Raw genomic sequence first — 15,311 nt, forward strand, 5'->3', positions numbered from 1 at the left:
TTATTTCTTAAATGTTGAATTTTAAAAAAAGAGCGGCTGGTAATCGGCTCCCTGCCCCCATTTCTGCCTTTGATCATTGTAGATAAACCTACTAATGCAGGTTTGGGGAAAAATAGGGGACACTTATTCAGTTATATATAAAGAACATGATTTTCATATACTCACAGCTCAAAGAGAACTGTCAGGATGATGGGGAGGGGATTGTGAACTCTAGCACCAAAAGATACCAGAAGCAGACAACTTCCTTTTTAAATCTTTTATATAGAAAAATATGCGAAAAACATATATTGTACATAGTTTCTATTTGATTGGGAAAACCCAAAACTTTGTAACATTTTTGGGTGGGTTTTGCCTTTAAAACTAATACCTCTGGTTCTTAAAAGGTATAGTAGGTAAGAAAGTTGAGTTTTGCATTGTTGTACTTCCTTCTCTATCTGATTAGATGCACAAACAAGTAATGCACAAATATATAATTTTAGTGTGCCTTTATATAATACTGTACCAAAGCATGTTTTTATATGTTTTCTGTATATCTATTTTATTACAGGGTATAATACAATTATAAAAATTCCAACTGGAGCAACAAACATTGATGTTCGTCAGCATAGTTTTTCTGGGTATCCTGAAGATGACAACTATTTGGGTATATTTATGGAATTAAAAAAATATACATTTTAAAGATGTGTTTCACTTAAAATCCATGTATTATTGTCTTTTGTTTACAACATTACAGTGAAGCTTCCTCATTGATTTATGATTTTATTATTGCTAATAATAGGCATAGGTATACTCAATATATAATAGTTAAGAGACAAATAGTGTTTCTCATATGCTATTCAGATGTTACTTAGCCTGCTCCCATAGCTAAAAAAGGAAGGGGAAGCTTCTGCCTCAAATCAGGTCTTAGGGATGGCACTTTGTATACTTTGGCTTTAGGGTAATCTGTGTGGAGTATTTGTCTAATATAATATGATAAAAATAATTTTGAACACTAAATTGAGAAACATATTTTCATTTGTTGCAGCTTTATCGGACACCAAAGGGAACTTTGTCTTAAATGGCAATTTTGTTGTAAGCCGATTTAAGAGAGAAATAAATATTAAAGGTACTACTTTTGAATACAGTGGCTCAGATAATGCCATAGAACGAATAAATTGTACTGATCGGCTGGAGGAAGAACTCATTTTACAGGTCAGTCTTTTGTGCTTGTCAGATGGGATCATATATATATAGAGATATTATTTGGGCTTTAAACAAATGTAGATTTTGAATTTATATCATAATGAAAATATTTGTGCTCTGTTCTTGGTATCTAGTTGCACAATCCTAAAAATGTTTTAACACATTAGATCCCAATCCCAATTCTCTTGACTGAAGTTAAAGCAAATTATCCCATGTATGGGACAAAAGCAAACTTGATTGATATCTGATCAATTCTTCTTTGAATGTTGATTAATCTGAACAACCAGTCTTCCTACCAGGGAGGCTAGATACAGCATTGCTCTCAGTAATCATGGGGCCCATACTACTAAGTTAGTAGAACCCTGTAACTGACACTGTAACTTTAACTACATGGATGTGGCATACCTGACAGTGAAGGTGTCTGCTGTAATGTTTACTCTGGGTATAAGAAACCTGAAATTTCCGTTCCGCCTTTTTGGCTTTTTATTGTCAGTTCAGCATATTTATTTTGTGTTTTGATGTTAAGGTTTTGTGTGTGGGAAGTTTATTTAATCCTGATGTCCGGTATACTTTCAACATTCCAACTGAAGACAAAATTGCACAGTTTTTGTGGGATCCGTATGGTCCATGGCAAAACTGTAACAAGATGTGTCAAGGTACAGATACCTGCTTTATGTCTTAACTACTTTTTGAAAAATATGTATATTTGGTTTATCTTAATAGATTAAAGCATCTTAATCATTAAAGGGGATTTGTGACCCCCTAAGAAATAACTCCAAATTCTTTTCTAGTGTGCTACTTATGCAAAATAAAATGTATTTATGCTATATACATTTTTTAAAAATTCACAATGACAGGAAGCAGGCAGGTGCAATTTTGTAGACGCTGTTATTGAGACAAGTTTTGCATCATCACCAAATCTTGTATATGTGCCAGAATGGGGGATATAATCCCTATGCCAGTGCATGGACACACAATTATAGACCGTGAGAAGGGAGGGGGAATAAGAGGTGTGCATTGACATCTAGGAGGTGCACAATCAGAAGTGAAGGTAACTGACTGCCCCACGTCTGTGAATTGCGGCGGGGAAGACAAAATATGTGTGACAGCTCAGATTCGTAAATTAATTTATAACAAACATACATGTTTTAATTAAAAAAAAAATAGATTTCCATGTTTAATTTGAAAAGGAATTTTATCAGCTTTTTATGTTTGGGTGACAGGTCCCCTTTAAAGCCAATTAGCAAAGTTCAGGTCCTGTACTCAGTTCAGCCATGGCACACTCACTCGCCAAATTCTCTAGTTTTCCACACAAACAAAAAGTGCAAAAAAAAGGCAAGATGTAATTTCATATCAAAAGAGAAACATAAAGGGAAACATAAATTGTGCCATGCAGGATGCTGCCACTTTTCAGAGTTGAATTATCAAAATTGGAAAACGGGGCAGAAAAATGGCAAATGAGGTTTAATATTGAAAAGCGCAAAGTTGTGCAATTTTGTAGAAATTATATAAATGCAAATTATACACTAAATGGTAGTGTGTTGGGTGTTTCCTCACTTGAAAAGGATCTGGGGATTTTTGTAGATAACAAGTTACATAAATAAACAAAGTAACGTTTGAGTGCAAAAATATGCAACTAAACTGGTAAAGAGGATGAAATATTTAAACTATGAGGTTAGATTGTCAAGATTGAGGTTGTTTTCTCAGGAAAAAAGGTTCTTGCGAGGGGACATGATTACTCTGTACAAGTACATTATAGGGGATTACAGGCAGATAGGAGGTGTAATTTTTTCACATAAAAATGATCAGCCCACCAGAGGCCACCTCTTTAGACTAGAGGAATGGAGCTTCCATTTGAAGCAGTTTAGGTGGTTTTTCACAGTGAGGGCAGTGAGGTTGTGGAATGCCCTTCCTAGTGATGTTGTGATGGCAGATTCTGTTAATGCCTTTAAGAGGGGCCTGGATGAGTTCTTGAACAAGCATAGTATCCAAGGCTATTGTGATACTAAAATCTATAATTAATATTGTTGGCATATATAGTTGTTGCATGTGAGTATATAGATTGGTCGGTATGGGTTTATGTGTATGCTATGGGGTTTGCTTGGAAGTGTTAAACTTGATGGACTTTGGTCCAACCCAAATTTCAACCCAACTTAACTGTGTAACTATGTAGCCCAATGTAGATAAATTAGACCCCTTAAGGTTAAAGCAGAAAAAAAATAGAGAAAGCAACAGGAAATGAAAGAACAGAATAAAAACAGTAAATAAGGTAGCTTAGTGAATCAAATGTACTTTTCTCTTAAGAACTCAATTATAAAGTTAATAGGGACGGATTTCTTGGTTTTGTTCTAAAACTATACAAATGGCATTTGCAGGACAATAAATATTTGTTTAATATAATTTAATCCTTGTTTGCTGTTGATGCCTAGCACATTACTGCTATAGTTCTAGCCTTCGAGGAAGCACAACACATCTTTTATCCATTTTATTAACCATCATGCTCATTTTACTAAAACAAAAAAAGGAATGCATGAGATATAATACATTATGCATGTTTAAAGGGCAGTTTTTAAAGTATGATTTATTTTAGGCGTTCGTGAAAGAAAAGTTACATGTGTTCGAAGAAGTGATCGGGTTGTAGTATCAGAGCAAAGGTGTAAGCATTTGCCTCAGCCAGAAAAAATTACTGAGACATGTAACAATGACTGCCAGTTAAGGTATGTACTGTATTGTTAGGAACTCTGACACTTTTGTATCTTTTGAATTACAGTGAGAATTCTCCAACTTTACCTGTGTTGCTTATTGATGCTATTTGGACTGATAGCATGTTCGGTTGTTTGCGCCAATAAAGCAATTTATTGGCATACACCTGCAAAAACTAACACTGAAATGTATGTGCATAAGGGTGTTTTTTCTTCTTTCACTCATTTGTAGATTTATTCCAGCTCCCCTTCCATTTTATTATACAGGTATAGGATCCATTATCTGGAAACCCATTATCCAGAAAGCTCCGAATTACGAGAAGGCCATCTCCCATAGACTCCATTATAACCAAATAACTGGAATTTTTAAATATGATTTCCTTTTTCTCTGTAATGATAAACAGAACCTTGTACTTGATCCCAACTAAGATATCATTAATCCCTATTGGGTGCAAAAGCATCATATTTGTTTTCTTTAATGTTTAAATGATTTTTAGTAGAATTATAGTATAGAGATCCAAATTATGGAAAGATCCCTTATCCGGAAAATCCCAGTTCCCAAGCATTCTGGATAACAAATATATAACTATCTATGTAATAAAAAATAGACTACACTGGAGGGTTCTATTAAGGAACCCTACTCTCCATTACTGGTTTATATATTTATATTTATGGTCTATATTGTAGCTTTACAATACAACTTAATTTAGTTATATTCAAGTTAAGCAGTAATATAAAATGGTCTTTTAAATTCTATACACCCTTAATTACTGGTTGTTACTAACTGGTCAATTGCCACTGATCAATAATAGTTAAAGGGGATGTTCACCTTTAGACAATAGTCTGAATTTAACAGCCCCTGTGAGAAAAAACATTTTTGTAATTCATCTTTATTATTCAAAATGTTTAATTTTGAAGCTACAGACCAGGATCAGTGTTGGTGACAGGCTTTCTCTGTCTTCTAAAAGGATCGGTGACTCCAGCTTGTATTCTGCCCAAAACCAGAAGATGACACTGAACTCGTTACTGGGCATGTCTTCCCTTTCCTGCTTCATTTGCATTTCATTGATCTGTTTGGCTAAATCTTGCCAGCCAATGGTATCAAAGATATGCAGATAAAGCAGAAAAGGGAAGTCATGCCAGCTATAAATATAAATATGCTGCATAGACTAATTTAAAGTTGAAGGCAACAAAAATATCTTTAAATTGCTAACATTGTAAACTAACTATACACATAACTATATATATATATATTGTATACATGTGTATAGCCTTCTTATAAAAGCTTATAATTAATTAAAAAATAATTAATTGCTTTATTGTAATACAGTAAGCTATTTGTGTTTTGTAGGTGGTATGTCGCTGGGCAGAGTGAATGCACATCACAGTGTGGACCTGGACATCGAACTCTAGATATTCGTTGTATAAAGTATTCTACAAAAGGATCAAGTACTCCAGTGGATGATAAATTTTGTAGTGGCCAGTCTAAACCTTCTAACAAGGAATTTTGCCATGGAGACTGTTTCTCATCAAGTTGGCATTACACAGAATGGTCCCAGGTAACTGAAATTTAAATTTTACTGTAGACAGGTGACATCAACCCATAATTGAAAACATCTATGTGAATATTTTTCGGAATTTTTTAGTTCCCCTCTTATTTTCTTTCTTAGCATTTTGATTATTTTGACAGACTCTAATTCAGACATTTTATTTGGAAATTAATGACAGTGCTCACTGAGTTGTGGCAGAGGAATTCAAACCAGAGAAGCTTTTTGCATGAGTAACTTTGGTCGTCGTTTGTCTGATAGAGAATGCATTGATCAACAGAAAGTAATTCGTCAGAGCTGTAGTGAATTTTCTTGTCCAGTATGGCACACAAGTGAGTGGAGTGAGGTAAGTTGTGGAATAAGTTGTATTTTCATTACTAAACAGATAAACTGTGTTAAAGGAAATGGTTGAGACAAAAACCACATTGCTTGTGAGGGCTTAACTATACTATTTGTCTCTCCCAACTAGTCCATGTGTCTCTCCCCACTAGTCCATGTGTCTCTCCCCACTAGTCCATGTGTCTCTCCCCACAGGACACATTTAGAACACAGCACTTTTCCCACTGTGGAAAACCAAAAACAATATGGTGGAAGGAAGAGGAAAGATAAACAACAGAGTGCAGTAATACAACCACATAAACCACTTAAACTACACAATAATGAAATGCACAGTGCCACTTGGTTTTGTTTTGTATAGCACACAAAGTTTAAGCATGAATGCTGCTGCATATATTCTAACAAGAATGAGCTATGGAGAAATGATTTTGGACCTATACAGAACAGTAAGGTCAGATAGTACCCACTATTGCCCAGCCACTACTATCTGTGGTAACTTGAGGCAAAATGACCTTCGGATTTCAGTTAGTCTGTTGTGCAAACTGAATAACAGAACCGATGTATTTTGTTCATGTGCCCATGTGTCATATTACACAATCCAGTTATTTTGCATTGCAAGAATATTAGCCAAAAAAACCTTCATGAACACAGTCTACAAACCTGAGTTTGTGTATGTTTAATAGTAACGGCATAGACACACAACTGCATTACATTTATTTAAAAACCCAGTACTTTCATATAAAAAAGTGCCTTTTCTGTTCTGAAAATTATACGGAAATAAGTGGTTGACACATAATGCAAACAAACTGCTTATTTAATTTGAAGCCAGTGAAATGATCAGTTTTTTTAAAATTTGTTTGTATAAAGTGTGCTGTAACATGTGGAAAAGGAACCAAATATCGCCATGTGTCATGCCAACTGAATGGTGAAAAACTGGATGAGAACTATTGCAGTCTAAGCAGTAAACCATTATCAGTTCAATCATGTGAGCATGAAGAATGTGCATCATGGAAAGTCGGACCTTGGGCACCAGTAAGCATAAGACAGATTTACTAAATAAAACATACAAATCTTCTCTATTTACCAATTTAGTTTTTTCAGATATCGTAATCCACTGATCCATTATTGTTACTGTAAAAATTAAAAATACTTTATAAATACACTTTATAGAAAGCAATTAAAAAAAGTCTTTATTTCTTGTGTACTATATAAAAAACACCTGAATTGATAAAAAAAAAATTGTTTGTGAACAATTCCTTTTTTTAAACTCTCTTTAAAGCACTGGAAGCAATTGTGCAAAGCATTGTGTTCAGCTGCAATTACTTTGGGAATATGTGAAAACCCATGCTCTTCAAAACCACTGTGAATTGTGTCTGAAATTGCACTTTGCACACTGCACTGCTTTAGTAAATGAGCTCTAATGTATTTTAGCTCTGTTCCCCTACACAGTTTTGCATCATCAAAAAAAAAATGCAACCTCTAAAATTGTCTCTTTGGTGTAAATGCATATTTAGTTTTAATGAGCATAAAATATAAAAGACCTGATTATATTTAACAGTGTGCTGTTACCTGTGGCCATGGATTTCAAATGCGCAGAGTGACATGTGTCAGTGGAACCTATTTAGAAATACTGGATGAACATGAGTGTAATGCTGCTTCTCGTCCTACAGACACCCAGGTAGAGATTTTACTTTAACATATGCTTCATAACTTAACTGAAAAACATAATACTGTCATTATTAAAGCTAATAATCAATCTTAATTAGTGTACCACTTACTAACAACATCAGAATATCTGCTACATAATCAAAAACTAAATATTGAAATATTATAATATAAACTATGGGTATACTGGTAGAATTTTGAAGGTAGACTTGTCACTGTCCAGTATTTATGAAGGTACAGCACTACAAGATATTCTGGCATAAACACAAGTGCATGTGTTTTGCACCTGAATTATATACTGCCATTCAGAGTATGGTATGCTCTATAATGACATAATGCTATAGCCAACTGTGCTATGGTTATTTTATTTAAGGCTGATGCCACACGTGGCGTTTTTACGCTGCGTTTTTTCTAATTCTCTCAGCGGCTGAAAAACGCCCGATATCATCATCCATAGAAATAACTTGAAAAGACTCGAGGCAAACCACACAAAGCGTAAATACGCTAGAAAACGCCTTAGCACGGATTTTTCAAGCGTTGGCTGAAATATGCCAGTATTTGCAAAGCAAGCTATTTCTATGTATACACAAAGGTAGCTGCCAGACCTAGCTGAAATACGCGGCGTTTTTTACTATTTTGCACTATTAGCACCATGGAAACGGGATTTGCTACATCACCAGTTCTAGGCTGAAAAACGCCATAGTCAGGGGCTGTGTAGCTTGTGCAGCGTTTTTAGGCTGAGAAAAAATGCAGCGTAAAAACGCCACGTTTGGCATCAGCCTAACCTTCTCGAAGTATTCATATATAATATAAATAATGAATAAAAAATTGCAATTTGGTTGGATGTATGGATCTATAACATATTATCTAGCATGCTTGAGACATAAAGTGGAGATCCATGCTTTTAGGGTTTTTGGTCATTTTATGTATAGAAAATGCATTTTACTTTTGGTTTTGGCAAGGAGTAACTCTTTCTTTTCTCTTTGTGATACACCATTGTTATGCTTTTAATTCTTCAAGTTACAGTAAGTAGCTAAGCTAGCCTTCCACATGCAGTGGAGCTGTCTTTAAAAATATACATAATTCTGTTTCTTTTGTTTAGGACTGTGACAATCCTTCTTGCCCCAAAACTTTAGTTACTTCACCTTCTGTAGACCAGAGGCCAAAGCATGTACAGTGGAGATTTGGGTCATGGACTCCTGTAAGTAGCATGCATTTTTACTTCCTTAAATTAGTGTAATCATAATAAAACACTTTACCAATATTTTTGTTTTAATACGGTAAATAATTGTGTCTTCATAATAAAAGATTTCTGCACAAATGTCTTTTCCTGCTAATTATTTGAACCTCTATAACAAACAATACTTCTGGAGCCAGTGGCCAAGTTGACTCATTTAGAACAAATACCTTCTCTAAGGGGTAGGGGCATTGTGTAACTGTATCTAAAAAATGTAATTTGAGAAAAACATGTACTAGGTTTATATGGGCAATTAAATGAACATTCAAATTGCTGTCAGGGTCCTTTTTAATTCTAGTAGCAGGAAGGATATGTAAGCATTTTAAATACATAATGATATTGCAAATAGGAGAGGTTAAAAAAGAGAGGGGCAAGGGTGTTTACTTAGGTTATAGATTATAGGATTTTGATTGAAAACACTGCATTACGCATGAAGCTGAACGTGTGAGTGTGTCATTTCCCAGAAGCAAGTTAAAAACAGGACAGCAAAAAGATTTATGAATAATGATAAAAAGTTGCAGAAGATATGTATTATTTCATATCAGTAACATTAGGGCTTCAGTATTAAAATTAACTTAAACAATGAAATATATTTTCAGTGTTCAGCTTCTTGTGGGAGGGGTAACCGTGCTCGATATGTGAGTTGTAGGGATGCGTTTGGTGGAGTTGCTGAAGAACCATTTTGCACCCATCTTCCACGACCTGCTGAAGTTGAACCATGTTTTACTCCTTGTGGAGAATGGCAATCAGGAGACTGGACACCTGTATGTACATATATTTGCTTTAAAGTGAGATTTAAAGTAAAGATTCACATTGTGCAAACATATAAATGGTATGTTTAGTTATATGTATATTTTTTTTTTATTACCAGTGCTCTGTTACTTGTGGAAAAGGAAAGTTAATGCGACAAGTTATTTGCACAAGTTACAATGGAAGGACTGAGGATAGCAACTGTGATTCTGAAACCCAGCCAGCTGCAGAGCAAGAGTGCATTATGGTGCCATGCAACAAGTACATTCATTACCCATTTAATCATGGTTATCCAGTAAGAAACTCTCAGTCTGCAAATCCTCACATTAATAGGGAACATGACACATCTGGCAGTATAAATCACAGGAATAATCTTCCTCGAGAGAACCAGTGGAGAACTGGACCATGGGGAGCAGTAAGCATACTCTTCCTTTATTTAGAACAAATTGCCTTCTGCGGTTCAACATAATCTATGGCTTTGGGGTGGCTTTTCTTAATAAATGATAGACTTGGTACAGTATCTAAAAATATAAAAATAAGTAATATGTCTACTTTTACAGGAGGTGTATGTGACATATATTCCTCTTTGTTATTTTATGAGCTTAAAAAGTCACAAATGAAAGCTCCACCTTCCTGCTGATAAATAAATGCTTTTGCTTCAATGGTGTTCTCTCCCCAACTATTATCTCACAAATTAGCCTACCTCAAGTTATCACCCCTAATCAGTGTTCTGGCAGAATAAAATAAAAACAGCTCAAAGAAGATTTGATATATAAAAAAATTACTCAAAACAGCTTATAAATAAAAATATGGAATTCCCCATTGATCATCTTTTTCTAGTGCTTCCATGGCAGCTGTCATGGAATCAAACCTTCAAGTTTTGTCACTGAAAACTTACTGTTTAAATATTTTAATATATTTGGTTGTAGACAGTGTTTCTCTGTCTTTGCTAGTGTTCTAGCACATGTGCAGGTGGATTTGAGCAAAGGATGGTGGTGTGTCAAGATGAAGAGGGGAGAAGTAGCAGTCTTTGTGATGAAGCCTCTAAACCTGTTGAATCAAGGCACTGTGACTCTGGACCTTGTCCTCAGTGGAGCCATGGAACCTGGGGAGAAGTAAGAAATTATATCTGTCATGTAAATGATCCCCACTATCTGTCCTGTCATGTACTTGTAAAGAGTAATCATGTTACCTTTGAAGTGCCTTTTCTCCAGAGAAAACAACCCCAACCATGACAGTTTAAATCCTCTATCTTTTCTACCAGTTTAGTTGCATGTCTCTGCACTGTTTCCAGTTATATCTTTCATAAGGATTTGAGCCTAAAATTGCCCCGCACACCCAAGGTGAGGCCTTACCAGGGACCTATAAAGAGGCACAATTATGTTTTCACCCCTTGAGTTAATGCCTTTTTTATACAAGACAGGACTTTATTTGCTTTAGTAGCCACTGAATGACACTGCCTAGAATTGCACACTTTGGTATCCACAAAAATCTCCTGATCATTCTCAGTCAAGGACACCCCCAACACACTACAATTTAGTGTTTAGCAAAGACAGAGACAGAATGTATAATTCTGTATAGTGAAAGAGCTTGCATTGTCATTGGTGGAACAGAGGATGAGCTGATACTCTGGTGGAAGTCTCTGCTACAAATACATCTTTGCCAAGAAATTGGGAAATTAATTGTTAATGTTTCGATGCGTATCTATGCTTCTGGCAAACTGAATCCAAATCCTTAAAATCATGTGACTTTTTGTCACATAAACATGGAAGTTGAAAACTTTTCATTGCATATGTAAACTAGAATTCAGATTGGGATTCAGCCGAATCTTTTGCAAAGAATTCAGGGTTAGAACTGATCCTAAAATAGTTGCATCCCTAATCTGGACATATATGTTTTATTCACTGTTCACAGGTAGATACATGGCTTGTGGTCTTACAGGTTAAACATTATCCTTTGTGCCCTACTATCATTCCAGTGTTCATATTGACATTTGACATGGTGAATACTAATCATTTAAGGGAGCTTTCTTAAAATGCACTTTAGAAAAAAAAAGACTGCAGATCTTCTGTTTAAATTCTTAGCAACTGCCTTTTAATTTAAGAACACTGCATGCTTTATGAAGGGTTCCATAGTCTTTGAGCCAAAATAATATATTTAGGGTATATATGATAAACTTTATTTATCTTTGTATTATTGTGTAATGCGTATGTCTTCTTATAAATAATCATATATATTTATATATTATAAATAATGTATTGCATATGTTATCCTTCCTTGTAGTGCACACAAACATGTGGCGGTGGAATGAGAACAAGGCTAGTGGTATGCCAGCTGACAAGTGGACAAGTTTTGGATGATCAGAACTGTGAAATCCTAGATAAACCACCAAACATGGCTCAGTGTAATAATCATGCATGCCCTGCAGATGCTTTTTGGCATCCAGGACCATGGAAATCGGTATGATAGCATTTACCTCTTTTCTTGTGGATAATATGTGCCAGTGAATAGAATTAGAAAAGGTTCCTAACATTGTTATTTCCATTCAAATCCCGTATATTTCGTTTTAAATAATATTTTAAAATGGTATATTTAATTTTAATCAAGGGTGTTTTTGTTAATCTACTGCCACACACAAGGTGGAGATGATAAAACCTAGTACATATATGTCTTACTTAGGCACAATAATAATACTTACAGGATGGAAAAGAGGGCATAGCCAATTGGTAAGTGCAAAAGCAATTGGCTAGCCTGGGAAAGTATTATATAAGGTGCTAGCTAAATATCCATAACTAAGTGGACTGAATGACCAGTAAATTACATCTAGTCCTGCTAAAATACATGGTGGAAGTTCATCCACATGATTCCAGAGTTCTCAGGTACACAAAAAGAAGGGGGGAAAATAGGTATTTTTTTCTGTAATAAAGCAATGTCTTGTACAATAAGTGGTAACCCAGCATAAACCTGTGTATTGGGTGCTATTTATCTCTTTACTAGGTTACTTAATATTTAAATGTGTTTTCGTACATTTTAGGCATGGTGTTGCATATTACAAAAAAAAATATCCCAAAAAACCCCAAACATTCGGAATAATAGATAATTCCACCCCGTACTAATTACATTTGCAGTGGAAAGATGGACTATGCTACCAATCAACAGAATCATACTGTGATTTTTTATGTACCATTAAGTGTGTTAGAAAGTACTGTTAAAAATTATAAAACTATTTTAATTTATTTTTTATAAAGATATAGATCGGGGAAAGTGCACTTTTATGAGTAAATTATACAGTGATATTTATTTTAACTGTGCAGATAAGTGAATTATGCAATTGTAACTGAGCGTGTTGTCACAGTGGAGTATACTTTTTTCATTTTGCATGCCAAATCAGGGTATATTCCTGCAAACACGGCACCTTATTAAAAGAATAGATTTTTTTTATATAATTATTGTGCATATTTAATAAAACTGCTCATTTGTATTATTGTAAGCATGCAACATTACCCCATAATTGCATGCCTTCTTTTGTTTACACTTCTGAAGTTTCTATTAATGACTGCCAATTATGATCCAGTAAAAGGGTACAATGGTTGATCATGCTGTGAAAGTATAAACTGGTTTAATATAAAGCAGTACATTTTAGTGCATTAAAGCATACAGCTAAATAAAAGGTGGGTTTAATGCTAATCAGAACAATGAGTCAGAATATGACTAGTATATATGTTTCATGTAAAATATACACTGTTTACAAATTTTCCAGTAATTTAAAAGTTATTGGTAGATGTAACTGCTATTAAATGCAGTAGGGATCATTTATGCCTGCAGATGCAGTGAGCAAAGTGCCATTTTGAGCACAATTGGCATGTGTTTTCTCAAAATTCTACGTTTTTTTTCTCAGAATGCAAGGCTGCAAGTAGGCATTGTTCCTTATGCAGGTGTGCTGTCTGGCACAACTGCGTCTGATTTAGCAAAATTAACTCAACTGTTTTGGATTGCATGAAAGTCCATTTGACATAATTTCCAATGTTTGGTGTTAGAGTGACTTCTTTACCAGATTCTTTAGATATAAGTGTACTGCACCTATTGATGCAGGATGCAAAGGGAACCCTGAAACTACTGGGTGGTCAGGAGGTGACAGTAGCTCCATGGTTCTATACTATACAGATATGTAAGGAACATATTTTGACGCAAGTGAAACTTTTTAATGAAAGTGGTGTTACATTCAGCTTACTACAGAGAAAAGCACAAGTTGCCCACTGTGCTTGTGGATGTAAATGTGGACAGTCCTGTCCTATTCCCTGATTGTACTGTGTACATACTAAAACATTACATAGAATTATATTTTCTTTCATTTTCTTTCTGGTTTTACAGAACGAAATGTTAACAAATATTTTGCTAAGTCTTTTTTTACCAGCAATTCAATTTTACCTGCATCCCAGATATTTCCAGTATTCCAGTTATTCCCTTCTGTTTAGAGCTACTTATAGAATTTACCACATAGAACCATGTAACAAGTGATCTTGATCATGGATTAGCAGTGGAGTTTGAGTACCCAAGAATTGCCGTTTATATTAAACAAGAATATGATAGTGTACAATGAAGTTTAAGACATAGTTCTGGGGCTGTTTTTGTAAACAACCTCAAAAGATTAAAGGGGAAGTTTACCTTTAAACAAAGCTGTAGTTAGTAATAAATTGATTTATTTTAAGAAACTTTTCACCTGGTTCATATTTTTATTGATATAATCTTGAATTATTGACCTTCCAATTCTGCCTTTTTCTAGCCTGTTAATAAAAAAAAGCTATCTGGTTGTTGGAGTCACTGGTTGACTGGGAAGCTTTTATGTTAGATACTTTTATATTTGTATTCAAGCCCTCTTCTATTTAACTTCATTCTTGATCCTGGAAGGAAGGGGGGTGCACAAAAACAATAGGCCCTTTAGTGTTAATTCTAGGAGCAGCACCATATAGGCTGCCCTCTGCACTAAATAAAGAATTGAAATGGAGCACAGAGACCTGCGCATATCTGTGCAATGTTCCACACAGTGGGCAAAGTGCAAAAAATGGCAAATTGCAGTCTTATTGCTTTGCTTAGCTTTGAATGACCCTTCGTGCATTTATTTTCATTACTTCTTTTCTATTGTCTTATAACAGAGTCTGTTACCTCAGTCAAACAAACCTGTGAGCTTTTCACTTTTTCTGGTTTCAGTGCCCCTTTATTTTCTAATATGAAGCTTAAACTGTAACTTGCAGAAAGGTACATTGTTCTAAAATTCAACCCTAGAGGTCCCGTCCTCTAATTTGGAACTCAAAATGTTGCCAGCCTTACAGTTTGCCAAACTATGCTCCAACTAAAGACGGAAGTTGTCCAGATTCCTAGCCATTTGATTAGTCAATTGATTTCATTGAATAGATGGGCTTACTTGATCATTCTTAATCAATATTTATCTTTGTCCTAACCATCCAGGAATGATCTCAGAGCCTTTTTTTTCTTTTTAAATTATTTCATACCAATATTTGTTGATATTGGTCAATATTAACCATATACATACGTATATATATATAAAGTATTAGGAGTTACAGCAAATACATTAATGTGATTAATATATTTCTAGTAGTGTCATATTGATTGGCCCCCCCTTGTGTTTCTACTATTGCTGCTAGAAATTATGGGTGCTATCAGGATTTGATTTATGTTTTTAATTAACTTATATAATAGTAACTCGGCCTAAGTGCAAATAAATTCACAACCCCATGGAAGCAGAAAAAGTGCTTATTGCTTTAGCAAAAGTATTCCAGCATTCTGAAAGTATACCGTATGTTGTGATCAGCATATTTATTTCTGCTAATACATATGGTTGCTCTTTGTACAAAATATTTGACAGAATAAGAA

At 34.8% G+C, this 15,311-nt stretch overlaps 1 protein-coding gene across 1 annotated transcript in view; it reads left to right on the top strand.

The window, feature by feature from the left end:
- Positions 1-15,311, top strand: part of adamts20 (ADAM metallopeptidase with thrombospondin type 1 motif 20) — a 96,066-nt gene that overhangs the window by 48,085 nt on the left and 32,670 nt on the right. The window contains exons 16-28 of the mRNA XM_002932822.5: positions 548-643; positions 1,025-1,191; positions 1,709-1,838; positions 3,773-3,899; positions 5,236-5,443; positions 5,613-5,777; positions 6,635-6,799; positions 7,326-7,445; positions 8,535-8,633; positions 9,269-9,433; positions 9,541-9,834; positions 10,373-10,534; positions 11,703-11,879. Of these exons, the coding sequence (XP_002932868.3) occupies positions 548-643; positions 1,025-1,191; positions 1,709-1,838; positions 3,773-3,899; positions 5,236-5,443; positions 5,613-5,777; positions 6,635-6,799; positions 7,326-7,445; positions 8,535-8,633; positions 9,269-9,433; positions 9,541-9,834; positions 10,373-10,534; positions 11,703-11,879 (2,075 nt within the window). The remainder of the gene's footprint in view (positions 1-547; positions 644-1,024; positions 1,192-1,708; positions 1,839-3,772; positions 3,900-5,235; positions 5,444-5,612; positions 5,778-6,634; positions 6,800-7,325; positions 7,446-8,534; positions 8,634-9,268; positions 9,434-9,540; positions 9,835-10,372; positions 10,535-11,702; positions 11,880-15,311) is intronic.

This window comes from Xenopus tropicalis, chromosome 3 (assembly GCF_000004195.4).
Source record: "Xenopus tropicalis strain Nigerian chromosome 3, UCB_Xtro_10.0, whole genome shotgun sequence".
NCBI classification, from domain to species: domain Eukaryota; kingdom Metazoa; phylum Chordata; class Amphibia; order Anura; family Pipidae; genus Xenopus; species Xenopus tropicalis.